We start from the raw sequence: 19893 nt of genomic DNA, 5'->3' as shown, positions 1-19893 counted from the left end.
TTAATAAGTGCTTCCAGGCCAATGTTGAATTAACATTTGGACACCTATAAGAGTGTGGCCTGTGCAAATAACTCAGTTATAATAATTACCACGGCAATTCATTTCTAATGATGGGAAACTTAAAGTGCTACTGATAGCAAACTCCACATTTAATTTAATCAAGATGTGAAAGCTAATCTCATTACACTACTGAGCTGTGTTCCAATTCCAAATGATTTAAATGTTTTCCCTTTTCAGTTGTTCTAAGGTAAATTACTGAAGAGATGGAGATGTCACATGCTCAGACAATTTTATATTTGGTAAATACTCATTAAACAATGTTGAACATCTCTCTGCACTTCCAGGCTAACACAAAAGGAAAGTGTGATTTAATCAGACTGTATTTAAATCAAACATTGACAGTAGCTAGGTTGTTAAACTGAGCAACTGAAACTCCCAAGTAATTTCTAGCCTGTGTCCCTTAATGAGGTTGGAGACTGCTGCAGTTTAACATAATACAATCATAAAACATTTTAATCAGTATTAAAACTTTAATTAGGCCCGTAATGATGCATGCCTGTTCTTGCTGAAAGCATGGGTCACTGAATTCCTCAATGAGTGCCTTACAGTAATTGAAAACAAGCACATGTAAGGTGAAGTATGTCTAGGCTGTAGTGTCTTATTTTAAAATGTGGTTGTATCTTTCTTTAAAGGTGCAGTAACTTTCCTATGATTGCAGTGAGAGATTCCAAGATCCAGTGGTACCCTATAATTTTCAGGATTTACTAGTAGGTAACAGCTGAGACTCGGAGTCCTGACTGTAACAGCAGTTATTTTTAAATAGACTTTTTTTCAAAAACAGTCTCTATTGTTGCCAAAGGAAAAATTTAATCTTTTTGTAGAAACTACCAAGTGCAAATTTTTTTAGGTTTTTAAAAAAAACACAATAGACTCCAAGCTATCCGCGGGCTTGGGAAAGCATGAAAACCAACAGCTGTCATGATCCAGAACCACCACAGTAATATAGTTTCTTCTTGCAACACAAACATCCCCCACAGTAGTGCACCGGAAAGGTGAAGTTTTAGATACAAAGTATTTTGGAGATTGCCTAACTTGCAGTTCACAGTCTTCAAAGCCTAGGTAGCTGATGACACTTTTAAACAATTCCAACAGCTCTTGGTATCAGAAAGATTTACTACTAAAGGCAAGGGCATATTTCAGTGACAATATGTAGTACAAAGCTAAGAAGACCAATCCCTTTCAAACAGTAAAATAGAAAATGCCAAGGAACAAAACCACTTACCAGCTCAGAGGAAAGCAATACATGCACCAGCACAGCCCCCAGAGGGGCAGAGCAGCTGCTTCTCAGTCCCTGATTTAAAGGCTTGCCCACCAGAGCAAAGCACGCTGGGGAAGGCAGGAGCAGTGGTGAGTGGCCAGAGCTGGCTGAGGCATGGGGCTGTTGGGCACCATCCCTGTTCAGTGGGGTTGGGCGTCAGAGGCTGAGACTTTGAAGGGGTGGGTGGTCTTCTAGCTGGCTGATAATTCTTTTTCTCTCCTTCCCATGTCTTGCTGTGATCTATATTCACTGCATTAAAAATGTGCAATTTTTTTTAAAAAAAAAAACTTTTCCTGTTCCTGAACCGCATTACCCTGACACACCTTTTCTCCAAGTGGTTGCTGTGGCATCACTGAGCGGCCATATCGGTATGGCCCAGCCCCAAGACCAGCCCTCCTGGCAATGCATTTCCCAAAGGCTTACAAATAACTAGCAATAGGAATGGCGCCATCATAACTTCTTGTGTAGGTTACCTGTTGTCTGCAAGGCCTTTTAAGCTGCATATTTTCAGTGGAATTGTGATGTGAATGACTTTTTAGAGCACAGAGACAAAATGTTTTCACGTAGCCAGAATGTTTTTAGGGGAGAAAAGCTTTTGAGATACATAAGTATATTTTCATTTCTTGTTTCAATGTCCTGCCAGTGAGATCTAACATAGTTATTTTATAATATGTTGTTGTAAAGAGATGTAATGAGTATTGTATACTAAATAAATTGTGTAATTTGAAAAAAAAAAAAAATCACTTTCTTGGTTGGTTTTTATGTTGGGGTGGATTGAGAAGGATGCGGGTTAGGGAATGTGCTTTGTTTCAGTTCATATGGATGAAAGCAAAGCATTTGTCAGCTGGAAGTTTTGACTTTTCTGAAGCGTGTGACAGTGCATAGAGTCCTGACTTTTTGAATCATTTTTGTGTTTTAACAATTTGCTGGGTTACAAGTTAAAGGGGCATCAGCCATGATTTTTACCAGTCACACCACACACACACAAACACACACCCCCCCGTATGTGTTAACTTTAGCAAGGTCAGTAGACTGAGGCGGTTACTCCATTTAAATAAATATAATTTGCTTTGACCAATAGGGATCTGCTTGTTTCCACATTGTAGCTCAAGCTTGAGCATTCTTACTTAACAAAAAGAACTGTATGTTCATTGGGAGAGAAAAGTTACATGTATCAAGTACTTTTTCTGAACTAGGACATCCTGCTCATAGGTAAGCTTTTAAAAGCCTACGCATTCTTACGGCAGTGAGAAGTGGGGTGTGCCGGGCTCTCCATACAGCTGTCCAGCGCGGCTTTGTCTCCTGTGCCATGCCTGCACGCAGTCCTGTTGTCACATGTGTAGTACTACACCTACAGGGAGTTGTCACAAGTGTTAATTAGGTACAGACAGGACTGCTGTAAGATTTGCTTATTAATGGAATGTTACCATAACGTGGTATGGTTATGCTTGTACAGAGGGGATTCTGGGTTCCAGAGAACCAGGGTTCTCAAAACCTCCTTGCTCATCAACAGTTACCACTAGCACAGTGTGAGCACTTTATTCAAATCCCCTGGAAATGGCTGTGGCTTTAATAATTTCTATAATTAAGAAAATGCTCAACTTTCTTTTACTCTCCTAATCCTGCTCCTTCTGCAGCCACAGTTTCCCTTCTAAACCTGCTAGTACAAGGCAGTAGGTCAGACCTAAGGACAATCAGCTTTCGCATGGCTTGGCTACGTTATATACTTGGAATGTTATTTTAAAAGGGGGAAAAAAAATCCAAAGATTAACACAGTTGTCAGGCAGAGAGTTTAAATACTAATAGCCACATGCTTACTTAAACTTCAGACCTTTACAATTACCTTATACTAAACAAAATGCTCCTACATCATGTTTAAGTCTGTAAAGAATGTGGAAGATTAATAACAGTACCAGATTACTGAAAATCCCACTACCTAGGGACCCAGTGATTTTTTTTTTTTTTTGTAATTTCCCCCTCACCCACAGCAAAGCTTTCTGTTGTCAAGCAGCTGGCCCTGCTCTTGGGCCACGTCAGCACTGTACTGTGCTAGGCTTTTTTGTAGCGGTACTGAAATATGTGCATGTGCCTGTGTAAATGTGGACTGAGCAAAGATACGCTTTCAGAAATTGCATTGTAATTAAAAGAGCAGCATGCAAATTAAAACAGATAAATTAAGTGAACTAATTAGTAAGCCCTAGAAAGAGGAAAAGTAGGCTTCAATAGGGCATGAGAGCTGCAAATGAGTATATCCTGTTACTGAGAATGCAGCTACACAAGTTCCTATAGCCGGTTTTAAATGTTTTCTGACCTTTTGGTTTATACTGTATATTCTGTAAAGTGTATGTCTAACTGCAATTGCCCGAGCAGCTCTGAGGTTGTGGTGGTGATTATTATTAGTGTTTGTTTACAAACTAGTGCCACAGCTGTAATAAGGAACACATTCTACATGGCAGCTTCTTCCCAGCACCTGTGAAGTCCCAGAACAAGGAATAAGCCTATGGGTAACACAACCTAATTCTACTGAATGTAAGTAGTTAAGGATCTCCTCCTCCTCAGACTAATTGACTGTTTGTTGCAAAACCCACACCCATGCTACACACAAAAAGCACTTGAGTAGTGGAGAGAAATACCGGTCTGTGGCCCAAGCCAGCTGCAGCACTTGGGCAAACTCAGCTACGGTAACATCTTCTGCGTGCATTAACTAGAGCTTGAGCCCACACATCAATTAGAAGCAACTGCTGCTTCCCTCAGCTTTTCAGACAGAACAGCATGCCTGACTCATGTCTGTTGAAGTACCTGAGCAAAGCTGAAAGAAATAATTCAATAGAGCCCAAGTTTTAGACAACCTTAGATATATGCAAGGAATAGACATGATATTCTGAAGGCTTATTTATTACTTATGCTGTGCCTTAGATATGCATGAGCCTTCACAGGCAAATATAGTCCTTGCCCCAAGGAGCTTACAAGCTAAATTAGATTAAAACCAGCCAAAATGACAGCATAGCCATAGTTAGGGAAAGAAAACAAGGTATGCAGACAAAATGACCGCTGTTTGGGGAAGGAATAGATTTTTTTGTGCAGAATATGTATTTTCTTCATTTTTCATATCCTCTTTGTGACTGCTATGACAATGAAATACAGAAGCTGATGTACCTGACTTGTGAACATGGCAAGATACTTCAGCCTGTGTTTTCTCACAGGTAAACATATCAGAAAATTACAGAATTGCAGACCACGTACCATCAGAACAATTAGGCATGGGTAAAAATGGCATTTAGCTTTTCCAGATGAAAATGCCCCATTATCTGCAGTGTGTAACCATCAGTTGATTGTGTGCTCAGGATCTTCCAAAGTGTGCCACGAATGCATGCAGAGACAAGACACTGTGAGCGTTTCTCGTTTGGGAAGTGTGCAAATCAAGCTAGCCTGCAGACTGCAATGACCTATTTGGGTTCGGTTTTTTAATATATATAAAAAAATAAAAATCAGACCTCCAAAAACAAGCTATTGATGCAACTGTAAAACTGCTTTGCTTAATGTATTTTACAATACATTGTTTTATGCTTTGTTTAAATGAAGTAAATTATCTTTGACTAGGATATATCATCAGCTGGATATAAAATTTACATATTGTATATCAAGAAACAGCACAAAACAAGACTGTGTTCTTGCTGCACTTTACTCCATTTATATATACAAGTGGTCTTAATTAAAAAAAATTTTTTTTTGGAAGCTTCTCTCTTCCAAATATTGTCAAGCTTTTTTAAAAAAAATCCAGAACACTAGCTGGACTGAAAAAGGTGCTGATAATTTAGAGCATAATATTCCACTAACAGCAACTGCTGTTAGTTTTTCCCTGTTTCTCTGTCCCCAGTTGATCATGATTTTCTCCTAAAAATGTATCTGAGGTAGGCCTGTATTACTACGTGCTGTCAGGCATGGTTTTTGGAAAATTACCAACTTTGAGTTATTAGACTTTTGGCTGGGCTTTGTTTATCACAGGATTTTGGTTTTAGAAATCCCAGTTGTGGGTGAAGTTCTTTTTTGGCTATAGGGAAGACCTTCAGTCTTTTGCCATCCTGAAGCCACTACATATTTTGGCAGCATCCAAGGGATGTTGGGTTTTTTCTTCACGGAAAAATGCACCTGCGTCCCCAGGCAGCTCTTCCCAAGGCATTACTTGGCTGCAACTGCAATTGGTCAGTGCTTCTACTAAACCAGTCCATCTCCAGCCTCTCAAACCTAATTCTTGCAGTGCTCCTATGAAAGGAGGTTTAGCAGAACACAAGGGACAGGACTGTAGATGCAAATTATGTGGTTCCAGCCAGTCCTTAGTTTAGGCTCATTTTAGTAGCCCATTAGGAACGAAAGATTGTGGTGAACTGTGGTGCTTGCTACTGAAATTCCTAACTAGCGTCCTCTGAGGCAAGCACCTTAGAAAACCTGGCCTTTTAATTAAGAGAAGTATTTAGTTGCAAGCAGCCAATTTGATGTGTTGTGGCTAAATTCCATTTCTGCGTTTATATGACAGCATAAAGGGATTTCATCAAGCTACAACCACAGTTAAAGATCACTGTCCATGCTGCTTCATTCCTTTACCTGGATCCATTGACTCTCAGCTGCACTACGTCCAGGGAGCAGGTGCTGTAACAGGGCCCCAGCCAGGGAAGCGACATGGATATAATACAACATGGGCTCTATTTCAACAAGAAAAAGACAATGTGCTTTTTTCTTCAAATAACGGCTAAATCTCCTGCTGAAAGAAGTAGACACCACATGCTTTCTTCATCCTTTGAGCACCATCTTAGCTTATGTAAAGAGGATCTCTCAGAGTGCTTTATTACATTAGTGACAAAAAACCTATTTATTTCTTAAACACTGTATGTGAATTACTAAGTACCCCAAGTTCTCCTTTTATTCTTTCCAGTAAGTTTGTGTCCCCAAATGTAAATGTCTAGAATGTCCCCAGGATTAGCTCCTACTACTGAATGCTTCAGTTAGATGCAAATTGTTGCTCATTAGTGGGAATTTGACCGCTTCTCATAACAGGGTTAAATAAAGGGGGGGGGGGGGGGGGGGTGTGGTACATAGGAAGAGCATGAAAAATCTGCCTTTCACCCTTGCTTCCAAACATTGAAAACAGCAGACTTGGTGACCTACAGGTCTTCTGCATCTGTATGTGAGTACAGTACACTCAGTGTCTCAATGTCATCATACACTATACCCTCCTCTAGTCCCTCGGAGCTCAGGGTACTACTCAGACTGCTGGCAACTAAGCCGTCTCCTTCGGTGCAAAACACCCACAGCGAGTCCTGGGGCACAGCCTGGGGATGGCAGTCAGCATCTCTGACAGCATCTGACAAGTATTGGCCAAAGTCCCCGCTAGTAAAAGAGGCTTCAGCAGTCGCTGACATTTTGGTCTGCTCCTGCGTGCTTGGGAACACATCGCTGAAGAAACTGCTCGGTTTTGTTGGGTTTTCTTTCTTCTTGTAGAGGGAGTAGGTTGGGCTGGTTTGAACACACAGCTGCAGTTCTGCCGTCTTTTATGCATCCTGGAGTGAGAAACCATTCACGTTAAACTAATATTCTCTGCAGGTCCCAAAACTTCACATTCTAGTGGAAATAAAGAAGGAACAACCCCAAGGCAGTCCGTTTGGTGGGAACACATGAAGGATTGGCCTGTTCCACCAACTCTGCCACTACAACATGCCTAAGAAAGACAACACTCACCAAGCAGATGAGAATGCATGAGGAACACCTGTGCAGCCTGCGCTAACACACCTATGTTCAAAACCAAGTCTAATTTCATGTTAGAAGCTAAATAAAAATGACAGAAGCGCCCCAAATTTTTGTTCTGAAATTCAGATCTGAATATTTTTTCATCATTAAACACTGATTATGAGTCTGGCAACAAAGGTGAGAGAGGATATTCACAAATGCCATATTAAAAGAAATCTTCCTGCATTAGTAGTTCAAACATCTACAGTGATTTCTGTTAAAATTTTATCCATCTGTGGAATAATTGCTCGTTACGTTATATGGGAGTGGCATGATTGTAAAAGCCAAGTAACTACCTATTGCAAAAAAAAAAAAAAAAAAAGAAAAAAGCAGTTTCCCTTCTAGTGAGGCAGCCGTTAACGCTGTCTGAGAATTGTGCTGCAGTTCCTGGAGTACAGCTGCTGTCAGAAAAGGTTCCAGTGCAGTACGTGTTAATTGCCCCGATCAGAATCTTTATGCCAGCTGAAAGAGAGAAAAGAAGTGTTGTCCTACAGCTTCCATCACCTTCCAGCAAAGATTGTGTCTCTGGAGTTAACTTGCAGGCAAAAGAAGAACGTTGACAGAGTCTGTGAGACAGAATTCATCAGAGCAAACAAGTAATTATTTGTGTTGCTCATGCTATTCATCTGAACAGCAGCCATCAATGACAGGGCTGTCAGATCAGCACTTTCCAAAAGATTACATTTATTCTCTCGCACACTGAACTGTGTATAACCATTTTCTAAGAGATTATCCTAGGTAATCTTGGTCAGCCTTTGCTGAATTTCAATCAGAGACAGAGAACTTCAAAACCAGACAAAAAAAAAACCCAAAACACACCACTCCTGCAAACAAGAAGTGGCAAGACCAGGGTTTGGGACAGGACTGTAAGATAAAATAGCTGCTCATTTCCATTCATCCAGAGACTAAATACTGTTTGTGATGAACAGTGTGAGACCTACAGCACAGGTGCCTATCTTAGGCATCTTCTGAACAAGTGCAAGCTACAGCAGGATCCCACTATGAGCATTTGATAATAGCATAGCTACCAGTATAACCAATAAAACATGGCAACTTTTAGTCGCATGAAACTTAAATGGAGTTTGTCCAAATACAGATTTAAGGATCATCCCTTCAGTGAACTGCGTGATGTTAAAAACATCCTTCACTGCTATTAGTTGTTCATTAAAATGGCACGTTTCTTCTGATCATATACTATTCCTAGCTGGCAGTCTAGAAACCCAGGTTGATCCCTGCCTCTAGCTTCCAAGCTGGCTTTTAACAACATTCGGTGTTCAGTTGTGTTAATATGTACCCAACAGCACATGGATATACTGCAATTTTTATGACCTCCTAATTCCTCTGAGGGACAGTTTTATTCAAGCGCAGAAACTTCTTAGTAAGACACCCTCTTGTCCCCATAGTCCTACCCTCCGCTAACATTACCAAGACAAAACTCTCTTGTGCAAGCACCCTCGGGATTGATTGTTGAGGTAACGTTAGAATACAATTAAGGTATTGTCATTCTGGGTATTTTTGGTTTTTAAAATCTAGACAAAAAAATTAGGTATTAAAAAGAATACTGGAAAGTTTTTGCTGCCATCCCAGCAACTGTAAAATTTGAATCAGTATCCAGAGCCCATAGAGGCTTCACTCCAAGCAGCATTTCTTCAAGACAGAGTAATAGCCTCAGATAAAGATCATCAAGTCACTAATTTGCTTCCACTGCTTAAAATAAGGAGTTTAAGGACTGTCCAAAAGTAATTAAATATGTCATACAGTAACTGTGGATTTCCTCTATAGACCTTCTGGGTGTAAAATTGCAAAGTACTGCAGGGGAAGCTAATCTTATTAAGGAAAACAGGATTTATGCATATAGCTGTATCTGTTACCACATGGAAAAGGTCCCTGTATTTATTATGTTCACACTAATGCATCAAGAAATTAAGGATACTCTACAAATAAGAATATTTTCTCAGGTGACCTGGTAAAACACTTTCTGTATTTTTATAGCTAAAAAAATCCTGAAGATATTTGGAATTCTGGGACAGGTCATATTTAACCTCTTTTTTTAAAAAAATCACCAGCCTTTATTGATCCATCACATTAGCGCCCTGACTATCTTTACCTCTGCAGAGTCACACCACGTTTGCAATCCATGAAATGAACGGTTTCAAAGGTAACAATGAAGTTCCCTACCTTTTTTAAACATAGCAAACAATCTATTTAAATTACTCGTCTATAATATCTGCAGTTTTCTTGCAAAGTTCTGGCTTAAACTGACACAGAAATCCTTAAAACAGTTAGCAGAAATGTTAATATTATCTGTTTTGGGTATAATCTGGTCTACTGTAAGTATAAAAACGGCTTGTGTTCACTAGCATATTTCTGTCCAAAACAGAAAAATGCAGAAAGGTTCTTCCACAACCACCATGTGCTTTAGGTGGAACAAACATAAAACCTTGGTTTCTTAACAAGTCGGAATAACTGCTGTTATGAACAGTCTGCAGAAAGAGACCGTCCATACGAACAGTTCATGCCGGGCTCTTTCAAGCCCTCAGTGCTACAGCAGTAATCACCACTGAGAACCTCAGCAGCTCCTGAGTCATGAAACTACAACCACCAGCTGATAGTTCTTTACTGCTAAACTCACTCTCCGAGCATTTTTAAATATGCACATATGATCACTTGCTTTAAGACAAATTAAAAATTGATAGGCACTTATCACCACTTAAGAAACGTGCACCCTTGTGTTCATATAACCTTGCAAATAATTCATCTACCAATTGCAGTAATGAATCAGCAGAACAAAGGCTGAGGTCCTCAGTTACAAAAGAATAGCAAAAAATATCTTTTCATGAGCACGGTGAGCCACCAGGCTCTTTAACTGTAATGTAACACAACGATCCTTACTTGGTCTTGTTCCCCTCCCCCTTCCTCATTGTAGTTGAGGATATTTTCTCTGATGTCCTCCAAATCCTCAGGATGTGCAGATACGTGGTAAAGTCCTCCGTTCAGACCTCTGTGACTCTTCCAGCGAGCCCACAAGAATACTGCAGTGAACAGAGCTGTGTCAACACACAGGAGCAAAACAGAACATCACTTAGAAACCGATACAACGTTTATATCCAGAAGCGCTGCAGGGCAGCTTCGACAGCAGCCGCTCTATATGAGTACTGCAGCACTGGTTTGCAGCCAGAGCCAGCAGGCTGTAGTTTTGTGTTCCTCAGCAAATGTTTGATTTTTGCACTCTTCAACATAGTTACAAATGAACATCAAAGACAGAAGAAAAGGCCTTTAAAGAACATTTTAAAATACCCTTTAAAGTGTAACTCTGAAGCTGTTAAAAGCATAACTATCTGAACAACTGAACAACCCAAGCGCTGTTCAGAGACCTGTTTAACTTGTTGAGTTGAACTTTGTAAGAGAAAATGCACACAAGGGGGGAGCACTTACATAATGGTGTGCTGACAGGGACAGGTTCAATGGCACAGAAATGAAGCACAAGAAGACATGAGGCAAAAGAGGAAATGACTTGTACAGTTTACTAGAAAAAAAAAAAACCAGGCATATTTTGCCTTAGCATCTATAGATTTAAATATTTTTCTTAAATGCTTAGGTGCATTTACACACAGACAGCTGTAAAGCTTCAACATCAGGTACTGAACATTATGTAAATAGAAACTTTTCTAACACTGTGTTACCAACTCTAAAAAATGATGAAAGCTCATAGGAAGACATCAAACCATTGGATACCATCAGCTAACACCACAGTGAATTAAAGAGACTGGAATCTCTTAGCGAATATCTACACGGCAGAGTGCAGTTCTGTGAAGCAGCATCTAGATGACCTTGGGACTAAAACTGGTGTCCACCAAGTCTGTTCCATGCACAGTGCTGTGCAGCTGTACCCTTCAAGCTGAATCAATGCATCTAAGATGTACGTTTCCCTTTCCTCTCCCATCCCCAAATTTACAGAAACGCATCTCACGGATTTTCACACATGGTAACTTCTTGGCAAGGTCATTTTTTAGCTGGGCTGATTTTGAGATACCCAAGATGTCTTTTAAATGTTTTCTCATATTCTTTTACCCTGACTGCCAATAAAAAGCCAACACACAAAATAATATAGCCCATGTTCCAGGAGCATAACAAGAGTGTAAACCAGAAGTACCCCCACTGAAGACAGTATCTCTTCCATACAGATACCAACAGTGTAAGCTCCTGCCCAATTTTCTGCTTGGGATCTTGTGATCCTGAGCTGTCAGTAAACAGTGCTGTCATTAAAAGCGTTCTATGAAGTTTATTGTTTCTTTGACCCACAGCATTAGTGTTACAGCAGTTGCAAGCTCCAGAGTATCACCGTGTCTTTAACTGAACGAAGTGAGCTGAAGTCTCCTCCTGGGGAAGGTTTGTGTGGTATCGAACCAACGTGATGCTGCCCTGGTATTGATTTCCTAACAAAACTGTTCCATATTTAAATTTAAAGAATGTAATCAGATGTCAGAAAAGCAGCTTTTCTAATCTATTGGAACTTATAAATCTGTGATTAAAATTGCATGAATTAACCACTTTTAAGGGCATTACTGCTTTCTGGAAGCTGTGTAAGAGAAAGGGTATTTGAAATCTTGAGAACGAGGGATTTTATTAAAAATTTTCCTAACAAAAGTTACAGTTGTGTGATAATACCACTGCTAACCACATCTAAAATTTTCATGGCAACGCACACCACTTGGTTAAAAACAACTGTTTCTAACTCATAATTTAGACCTGAAAGATAGGCAGGGTTATTACGTAAAAGACACTGTTGTTTATTCAGTCACATTCAGTCAAGCACAGGCAGCAACACAAAGCCAGCTCAGAATAAAACAACTCTGACACAGCACAAACCCCCTCATTTAACACAACAATCTCTTAACCTCCACTAACTGGGATCCCAAAAGCTGTGAAACCAGTCAGCTTCCCATGTCATTTGCTGTTCATATTTGCATGGCAAACATAGTATCTAGCAGAGCTGGGGAAGAGCAATGGTATTTCAAGTAGCAACAGATAGATTCAAAATAGTCCATAATATATTTTCATACTCTCACTACGACTTCTGAATGAAGCTTAACACTGAAATAGCCATGAGAAAAATCCTATGTCCTTACTCAGGCAAACTTTCATGAGATTTTAATAAACAAGAAGGACTCAAAGATGTCACTAGTGACATCCTTCTTTGCCTTCCCTCTTCCTTTTGAGACCCAATGCCTAAGCCTGAAAATGGCTGAGGAAGCCAAACACAGCCATTAAGAGTTGTGACACTGGTAAGACGCAACAGACTGCTCCTGTCTGACCAAGTGTATTCCTACCGGACAGTGTATTTCTTCTAGACTGAAAAAACTAATGAGCGTGAAACAGATTTTTTTAAACAAAGTTTATCTGGCAGCAATTTCCATTCTTGCTGTTCAATTGAATTTGCTTCCAATCATGCATCTGAACAGTTTGTTAGCAACGAAGTGAAAAGGTGCAGAAAATAGAACTACAAAGACTTTCCATCGCTCACAAATCTTGATTCACTTAGCAATATATGCACACAGGGATGAAAAGTAAGTTCCGGATGGAGCTGAGACCGTGGCAAAGAATTGAAGGCAGAGTCAAGTCTCCATTAGGAAACTGAGTTTTTCAGCAGGAGGATGAGATGACAACTATTCAGGACAAGATGGATAAAGGAGTTCACCACAGGTAATACAAGATGTAGTTGCCATAACTACCTAACAGCGCCAAAAAGCAAATGCAGATGGCAAACACAGAACTAAAGCTCAGGCCTGTATCCTTGTGAAAGATCGCCAGTGTGATTTCACAGTTATGTCCAGTATAGCCATCAGGGCAGTGACACTGGAACTTGGTTGGTGACTGTGAGATGCAGGTACCATAGTTACAGGGCCTTTTAGCACATGCAGTGTAGACACACTGTCTACCAGTGGCATTCTCCATCATCATATGTCCTGGAGGGCAACTGAAAAGACGAAGGCAAAATGAAACCATTAACCTTTGAGGAAAGTAGGCATGAAACACAGCATTCAAGATTTCAGAACAATCTTCAACAACACTGTACATTGAGTTTCTAAAGTAGATACTATAAGTAAGTTACTTGGAATAATTACATGACTGTAGTCTTTCCTAAAGCAGTCATACAACAATGAGCTCCACAACTTTAAACCCTTAGATCTGGGGCTTTCAGAACTCAGGTAGTTCCACCGGCTCCTGCAAGACTACCCAAGTGAAGAATAGCTGGATTAGGGTCTGCAGTTCTGTCTAGGCAGGACAAGCTATGCTATGTTCTTCGTATTTCCATCACAGTGAATTTCCAGAAAAAAATTCAACTCTAGAAAACTCTGTTTTATAGACAGTGGCAGTCAGTAATGCTTAAGGAGTACTTTTTCACAGCACAACTAACTTGATTTAGTGTTGTCCTAACCTCAGCCCAACCACACACGAGAACTCTGAGCTTAATGATGCAGTGCTTCTAATGCAACTCACGTGGCCTGTAAGGGAACAGAGGTCACAGCTTAAGACAGTATAAAAAGTCAGATGCTAACAAAAGAAAGCACAACTACATTGCACAGCACGAGCTTCACAATACAGCTAGCCATGCTAGTGTTACACTCCACTCAAGCTAACGTACCCTCTTTTCCTGGTTTTCAGGGTTTACAAACATTCTGGATTTGCTGCTACTCTTTAAACATCTTCAATTAAGACAGGCAGCTGAAATTGTTACCGAATCAATGGAGATACACTGATTTAAATCAGCTAAGGGCAGTGTTCTCTGAGTGACCTGACGCCTGTGCAGGCATCTAGCTTAGTGTTTCACTGTGGTTCAACTGATTTGATGAGATTGCCAGTGGCAGCCTTCAAGTTGCACACTTCTTCAGCATCCACCCTTTCCCACCTGAATCTGGAGTGTTTTGTGCTTATATTTCCACCAGTTACCTGCATTCATGCATCATCCACAAATCGATACAAATAAATTCCTGGTTACAAGGGTTGTTCCTACAAGCCTCTGAAGAACAGCCTTCTTTGACGCCTTGGGCACTTAATACTGACACCAGCTCCTTCACGTGAGTGTCCAGAGGGATCCTGTAGTTATTAAATCTGACATCCTTCATACATCCTGAGGCAAGGCACAAAGAGACTGTTTCAAAAGCCATTCAGCAAGAATGATTTGAAGCAGCTGTAAATTTGGCATTTTATGTTTAACAAAGGACCCAGGCTACCAAAGTTTAAATCTAGCACTGTGTTTACCTAAACTTTCATAGCATTGTTCTCCATTTTTTTGACGGAATTTGTTAAAAGTTTTGATCAAGAGTCCCAGTGTTTTACACACAAACCAAGTGCTGCTGCAGGCCCCTATCTGCTTGTGTTCAAGACAGTGGAACATGTACCCCTTCACTATGTTTTCACTGGAAAAGTCCAAATATTGTGTTAAAGTCCAAATCTGTTATATGTGGAAAATCTGTTATATTCTTCAGTGTGTACCAGTATAAATTGTGATTGGTTGGTTTTTTTACTCTAGTTTACAACTTAACCTTATAGAAAAGCAAACCACAAATAGTGAAACAGCCTTGGGTCACTGATATAAATTTCATACTGAGGATGAGTGTCATTAGTTTTGTACACACAAGATGCCTCAGCATAAAAACATATACCTTGAAAAAATAAGCGGATTTTGTAACTACAAAGCCCTTGAAGTTTCAGCTGCTTAACAGCAATATCAATTGCCCTAATTAAAATTATCTTCATGTAACCATTTGACTTCTTTAATCCATTTACTTAAAAAAAAATACTATCACTCCCATAAATAAAAATGCAAAATATGGTCCCTAGTTCTGAGCATAAACTTTATTTATTTAGTTATTGTTGTAAGTTGTTGTTCTATTTAATGCATATACATTTTACACGTTTCCTCCTCGCACTTTTGTGTTACTCACTGAAATACTTCTATCTGGTGAAAACATTACCACCTTGTTTCAAATGGATTTACTAGAATCTGGTTAAAGAGGTGAAGGCATGGGAGAGAGAGGTGATAGACAGACGCCAGTCACATTTAACCAAGTAATGGTGTGTGTCTTCCTTGTCAGTACAAAAGATGTGCTGCGTCACTGTGCATCAATTATTACTTATCCTGTGATTTTAGCAAAGGGTGAGCTGCCAAATGAGGACAGACTAAAAAGCTGTTATGGATACCTCAACCTTGCGTTTTTCTGTATTTCTCCTTTGTGTAACTCTTCAATTTCCAGGCTGAAAGATGATTTGTTTTTTAACAATTTTAAAAATTTTAAATAAAACTGTTAGCTCTAATTCAATAAACCATTTCTAATTTTAGTTAATGCTTCAACTGAGTGACTGTAAAATCCAATGATACAAAGGTAGTGCACAAAGATGATAAACCAGAATTTGTTGCGTGCTGTGCAATGCATGTATAAAACTGAAATATTCCTCTCAGCATAGGGACAGTTGTATTTGGTAGGGAAGGAGAGCTGCTGAATGGACTGCGCAGAACCATGCAACAAATCAGCTCTGTGTGTCTAATGCAATGAGCCAACCACAGTCCCCCTTGGAGAAGCTTTTGGATCTCCCCTTACCAATACTCTACATATAGTCATGTGAAGAGGTTACCATCTTTGTTCCAAGTCCAGTAGCTAACAGTAGTTGCACATAATTCCCTGCTGTACCTTTTTCCTGGTCAGAACAGTTTATTTGTCTCTTTAGCAAAGTGTCATGCAAGAAACCTATTTACTTTGGGCTCTACATAAGCAGGAAAGCTTCTCACAGTATTCCTATGTAGTGCCAATAAACCCTCATTTTTACAGGTCCATATTCTGAACAGTGAGATCAAGAATTCCTCACCTTGAAAACTCTTGTTTTGATTGAATGGGTAGGTGTTTCCAAGGACCAAGCTGCTGGGGTCAATCACAATCTCTTTGTACGTTCCTGCTGCTTTCAGAATTTCTCTCTTCCCACCTCCTTCATAAAGGCGAAGAGTAAATTCATTTTCATTTCTCTCCAGTGTGATATGATGCCATTCACCATTATCAATGTGGTAGGAGGGAAGGCTTACAGAATAGTCTCCATCACCCAGATTATATGAGACCACTAAGAATCCCTGAACAACCTTGTGGATAATTAACAAAGTAGTAAGAAAGAGAAGAAAAGTCATCACCTGATATTATGTATTGACCTGTAACTGTCACATTACTTGAATTAAGACTTGTACATAATCATCAACCTTAAAGCATTTGTTTAAATTTAGGGTATGTTTACACTGCACATACAGTGTAATATAAAGATTCTTCAGGTGCTACCAAACTAAACTAAATACTGGTAGCAGTGTACTCACAGAAGTACGTAATTCACTCGGAGTAATTTTACCCTGCTTCTCTCTTGGACAAATTTATGGAGTTCTTCAAATGGTTGAGAATCTGGTGTATCGCTTCTACACTGACAGCTCAAACCAACTCGGCTGAAGAGGTGACTCATTCAGTGGTATGTATAAAATGAACAGGTCGTCATTTTGAGAGGCTGACATCACTAGAACTTCTACAGGCACCTTTCTTGGCAGGGTCTGAACTACACAGAATCGGCCACTCATGACCACAGCTGAACAGGACACCAGGGCAGACACACTACTCATCCTATTCTGTATAGCAAACTATACTTCACTGTAACCAGCAATAAATTCCTTTCAATTCCAATCGGATATCATGGCTGTGCAGTCAGTATCTTAAGTGAGTGATCAGATCTGTAAGTGTCCATAAAACAAATTCCAGAGTTTTTGTGCTTAGCACACGGTTTTCAGTTCTATTTCCAACTCTTCAGCTACTGCTTCTCTGGGCTAACTATTCACTGGCATTGATTTAACTTCATGCTATTACTCTCTGGGATGCCTTGCTCACCTGTAAGGTGATGTGTTCATCCTTATTTCGAGACAACATGCTCGTGATTACACTGTCAGGCTGCCGCGTCCTAATCATGGCTTCAAACAGTGTCCTACGGGCAGGCACACTGACAGGAAGCTGATAGCGAACATGACTACCTGGCCCAAATGTGTATTCTTTGGCAACTAAAAAGACAGGATAAAGACCTTTAAACCATTTTGTAGGTAGAGGTAAATATTATTGTTTCTATTATTTTCATAATAAGAGTTAAAAGAAAAGAAAAAAATTGTAACCCATGAGACATAGTCTTTTGGAATATGTCCCTTTATCTATTTCCAGAACTTCCGCACTCTACCCCTTCATCTCCCTCCTAACTTGATCCTGTTAATGCTTCTCCATACAGCGCTCACACAGGATGACAGCAGGAAAGTAGCAGCTCTGATCAAGACAAAAGAAGAGACGGCAGGCAAAGTATTAAGCACCACAACCAATCTTCAGAACCTGCTATTTTACAGTTGTCTTTTTGCTGCAAACTTTGGCTCCATGAGGGCTAAAGAAAAGATCCTACTATACTGAAAGCACAGATCCTTAAGCCAATAGAGTCTCTTCCAGACAGTTGTGTAATTCTAAGTCTGCACAATAACTGGTACTGGCACACTCACATTTAAGTTTTAGGTTATTAGATATTTCTGAAAGTGTGAACAGATGCAAATTCAAAAAACTGATGAGAACAAATAATTTTGTTCACAATTCTTCGGTCATGCAGTCTCCATTATACAGTTATTACACAAACACCCTCAGGACTAAAGAAATTATCTGATACTGAGAAAGTACATTCTCAAAGGGAATTAGAAAAAAAATTGTTAAAAATCGCACAGAACTACACTGAAACATGGCTTTATACAATGTAAACATCAGAAAGTACCTCAGCATTCATTACCTGCAAACATTTTAAGTTTTCTGTATTGTAAAATCTACCAGCCTATCAATAATGTGACAGAAAAACAGACTTCACCTTTCTCACATTGATAGCCATAGTAACCTGGCAAACAATGACAAGCAAATGAGCCCCAGTCTCCAAGACACCTCCCATGAATACCACAGTAAGAAGAACCCATGGTCTCACAGATCCCATCTGTAAGTGTGCAGCCAGGGAAGCTATTCAGGGACTCTGCAGGGGACTGAAGGTCATACACCTTCAAGAGAAAATTGTATGACACAAAATGTTATTTAAGAAACATTTACACTTCATTCTTAAATAGAAACAGCTATACCACACAACAGTCTGTTCTTAATCGGCATTGCTTAAGATGCTAAGTTTGCTTTTTGATATTACAATTTCAACTTGTTTTATCAAGACCACAGTTTGCCTTTGAATAAACTCAACTGACTATGAAAGCAAAAAACCCCTAATATTTCCTAACAAAGCAGACAGCTGGCATAAATATACCATTCTACAATTGCCATTCAGAATTCCCTGAATGTGCAAAGAAGCTTAGAAGCCAGCTGCACAAAGTAGGGGATAAACAAAGTCACAGTTTCTGCTTCACAAATACATTTGTTTGTAATTGAGAAATAACTTTGAGGTAGTTATTGTAATTATGACAGAAAAATCCAGAATTTTCTTGTACTTTACACGGACGCATATGGCATTGAATAGATTAATGAAAGCAAAAGTTTCAGGTATACTACAAATGTCCCCAAAATTTAATAAAGTTTACTTCTTTGCTAAAGCAAAATGTTACAATTCTCGTACCTGAGTATCCAAGATAAAATTGCGCAAACAACCAGAAAAGTGTTTGTGTAGCAAATGTGGATAGGAATACGGCAACGATTCTTTTACACCACCCAGCTGTAGAACATGGTTCACATTCAAATACCTTTAAAAATCATATGAATAATAAAAATAGATATGAATTTACCTTCAAACATAGGCATCATATAATGAGGGAGATAAATACACATCTACACTGCATTTCCAAATAATAGAGGCTTTATAAAATAACAAAAGAATACAGCTATTTTACCTATGTTCTCTGAAATCCAGTCAGTCAGTAAGCAGAAGCCAGCCCTTTAAAATAAAGGGTAATTTGTTTTTTAAACAGGACAGTGAAGCCTATTGGGAGTTTAACTGTGGGACACTATTACAATTCAGGTATGCCTGTGTTCTAGTCAGGAACAGCTGTGATATTCTAGACACCATATTCTCCTTCAAGTGCTTCTGTGTGCACATTCATCCTATACTGTAGGAATACTGCAACAAAAACTGATTTTTGTATGATAAAGGCCAGAAACCTAGAAGTTGAGTCAGTGTGGTCTAAAAGGTGTAGTACACATGTCCAGGCTCTGTAATGTCTTCCAATCATTTCTCTGAGCCAACGAATTCCACATATTTTAGGGAAAAAGAAACCCTGTGACGGCTGAGTTACCAATTCAGTAATTGTTTTCATTTATTATTACATTTTTTCCTTTTTTGTGTGCTCCTTTCATGACCAGGAGGGCTCCATGCATCTGCTGACAAGATCCAATCCCAATGCTAATCAGCACACTTACTGGGACTATCTACTCCACAGCTCAAGTATCTTTATTAGTAAAAAGGTTTCTCTAAAATATAACCTGAATATTCCTCACTGTAACTTAAGGCCCTGTACAGAAGAGATTGTCTAAATCCTCTTTGTAGTATTCTTTTATATACACTGAGACTTATCATATCTCTCCTCAGCTTTCCCTTCCTTCAGTTAAGTGACCTCAGTTCCTTCATTCTTGATAGGTACTATTCTCAAGGCAAGCCGATTATAGTCATTGCTCTTCTCTGGACTATACACAGTTGGTACACATCTGTCCTGTGCTGTGGTGCACAAACTGGACCCAGAACTCCAGCTGAGGCCCAACAGTGCA

The 19893-nt window shown here is 39.5% G+C and overlaps 2 protein-coding genes and 1 pseudogene across 4 annotated transcripts in view; 1 reads left to right on the top strand and 2 right to left on the bottom strand.

The window, feature by feature from the left end:
* The window catches only part of DPY19L3 (dpy-19 like C-mannosyltransferase 3), a 38845-nt gene extending 36787 nt beyond the window's left edge, over positions 1-2058 (top strand). The window contains exon 20 of the mRNA XM_075101467.1: positions 693-2058. Coding sequence (XP_074957568.1) covers positions 693-701 — 9 coding nt within the window. The 3' untranslated portion in view covers positions 702-2058. The remainder of the gene's footprint in view (positions 1-692) is intronic.
* Positions 2059-4197: 2139 nt separating this feature from the next.
* On the bottom strand, positions 4198-10171 carry LOC142061249 (cadherin-15-like; annotated as a pseudogene).
* A 1533-nt stretch (positions 10172-11704) lies between these two features.
* The window catches only part of LOC142061001 (neural-cadherin-like), a 62341-nt gene continuing 54152 nt past the window's right edge, over positions 11705-19893 (bottom strand). For 2 of the 3 annotated variants that reach the window (XM_075101448.1, XM_075101450.1), the window contains 6 exons: positions 18752-18875; positions 18011-18191; positions 17014-17180; positions 15968-16232; positions 14051-14231; positions 11705-13076 (listed from right to left, as the gene is read on the bottom strand). In XM_075101448.1, coding sequence (XP_074957549.1) covers positions 12794-13076; positions 14051-14231; positions 15968-16232; positions 17014-17180; positions 18011-18191; positions 18752-18875 — 1201 coding nt within the window. In that variant the 3' untranslated portion in view covers positions 11705-12793. Of the gene's footprint in view, positions 13077-14050; positions 14232-15967; positions 16233-17013; positions 17181-18010; positions 18192-18751; positions 18876-19893 lie in introns of those variants that run through there. The other variant, XM_075101449.1, reaches the window with a different exon arrangement.

This window comes from Phalacrocorax aristotelis, chromosome 8 (genome assembly GCF_949628215.1).
Source record: "Phalacrocorax aristotelis chromosome 8, bGulAri2.1, whole genome shotgun sequence".
NCBI lineage: Eukaryota > Metazoa > Chordata > Aves > Suliformes > Phalacrocoracidae > Phalacrocorax > Phalacrocorax aristotelis.
Note: the sequence above shows the minus strand (reverse complement) of the source record. Positions and strands in the feature narration are given on the sequence as shown.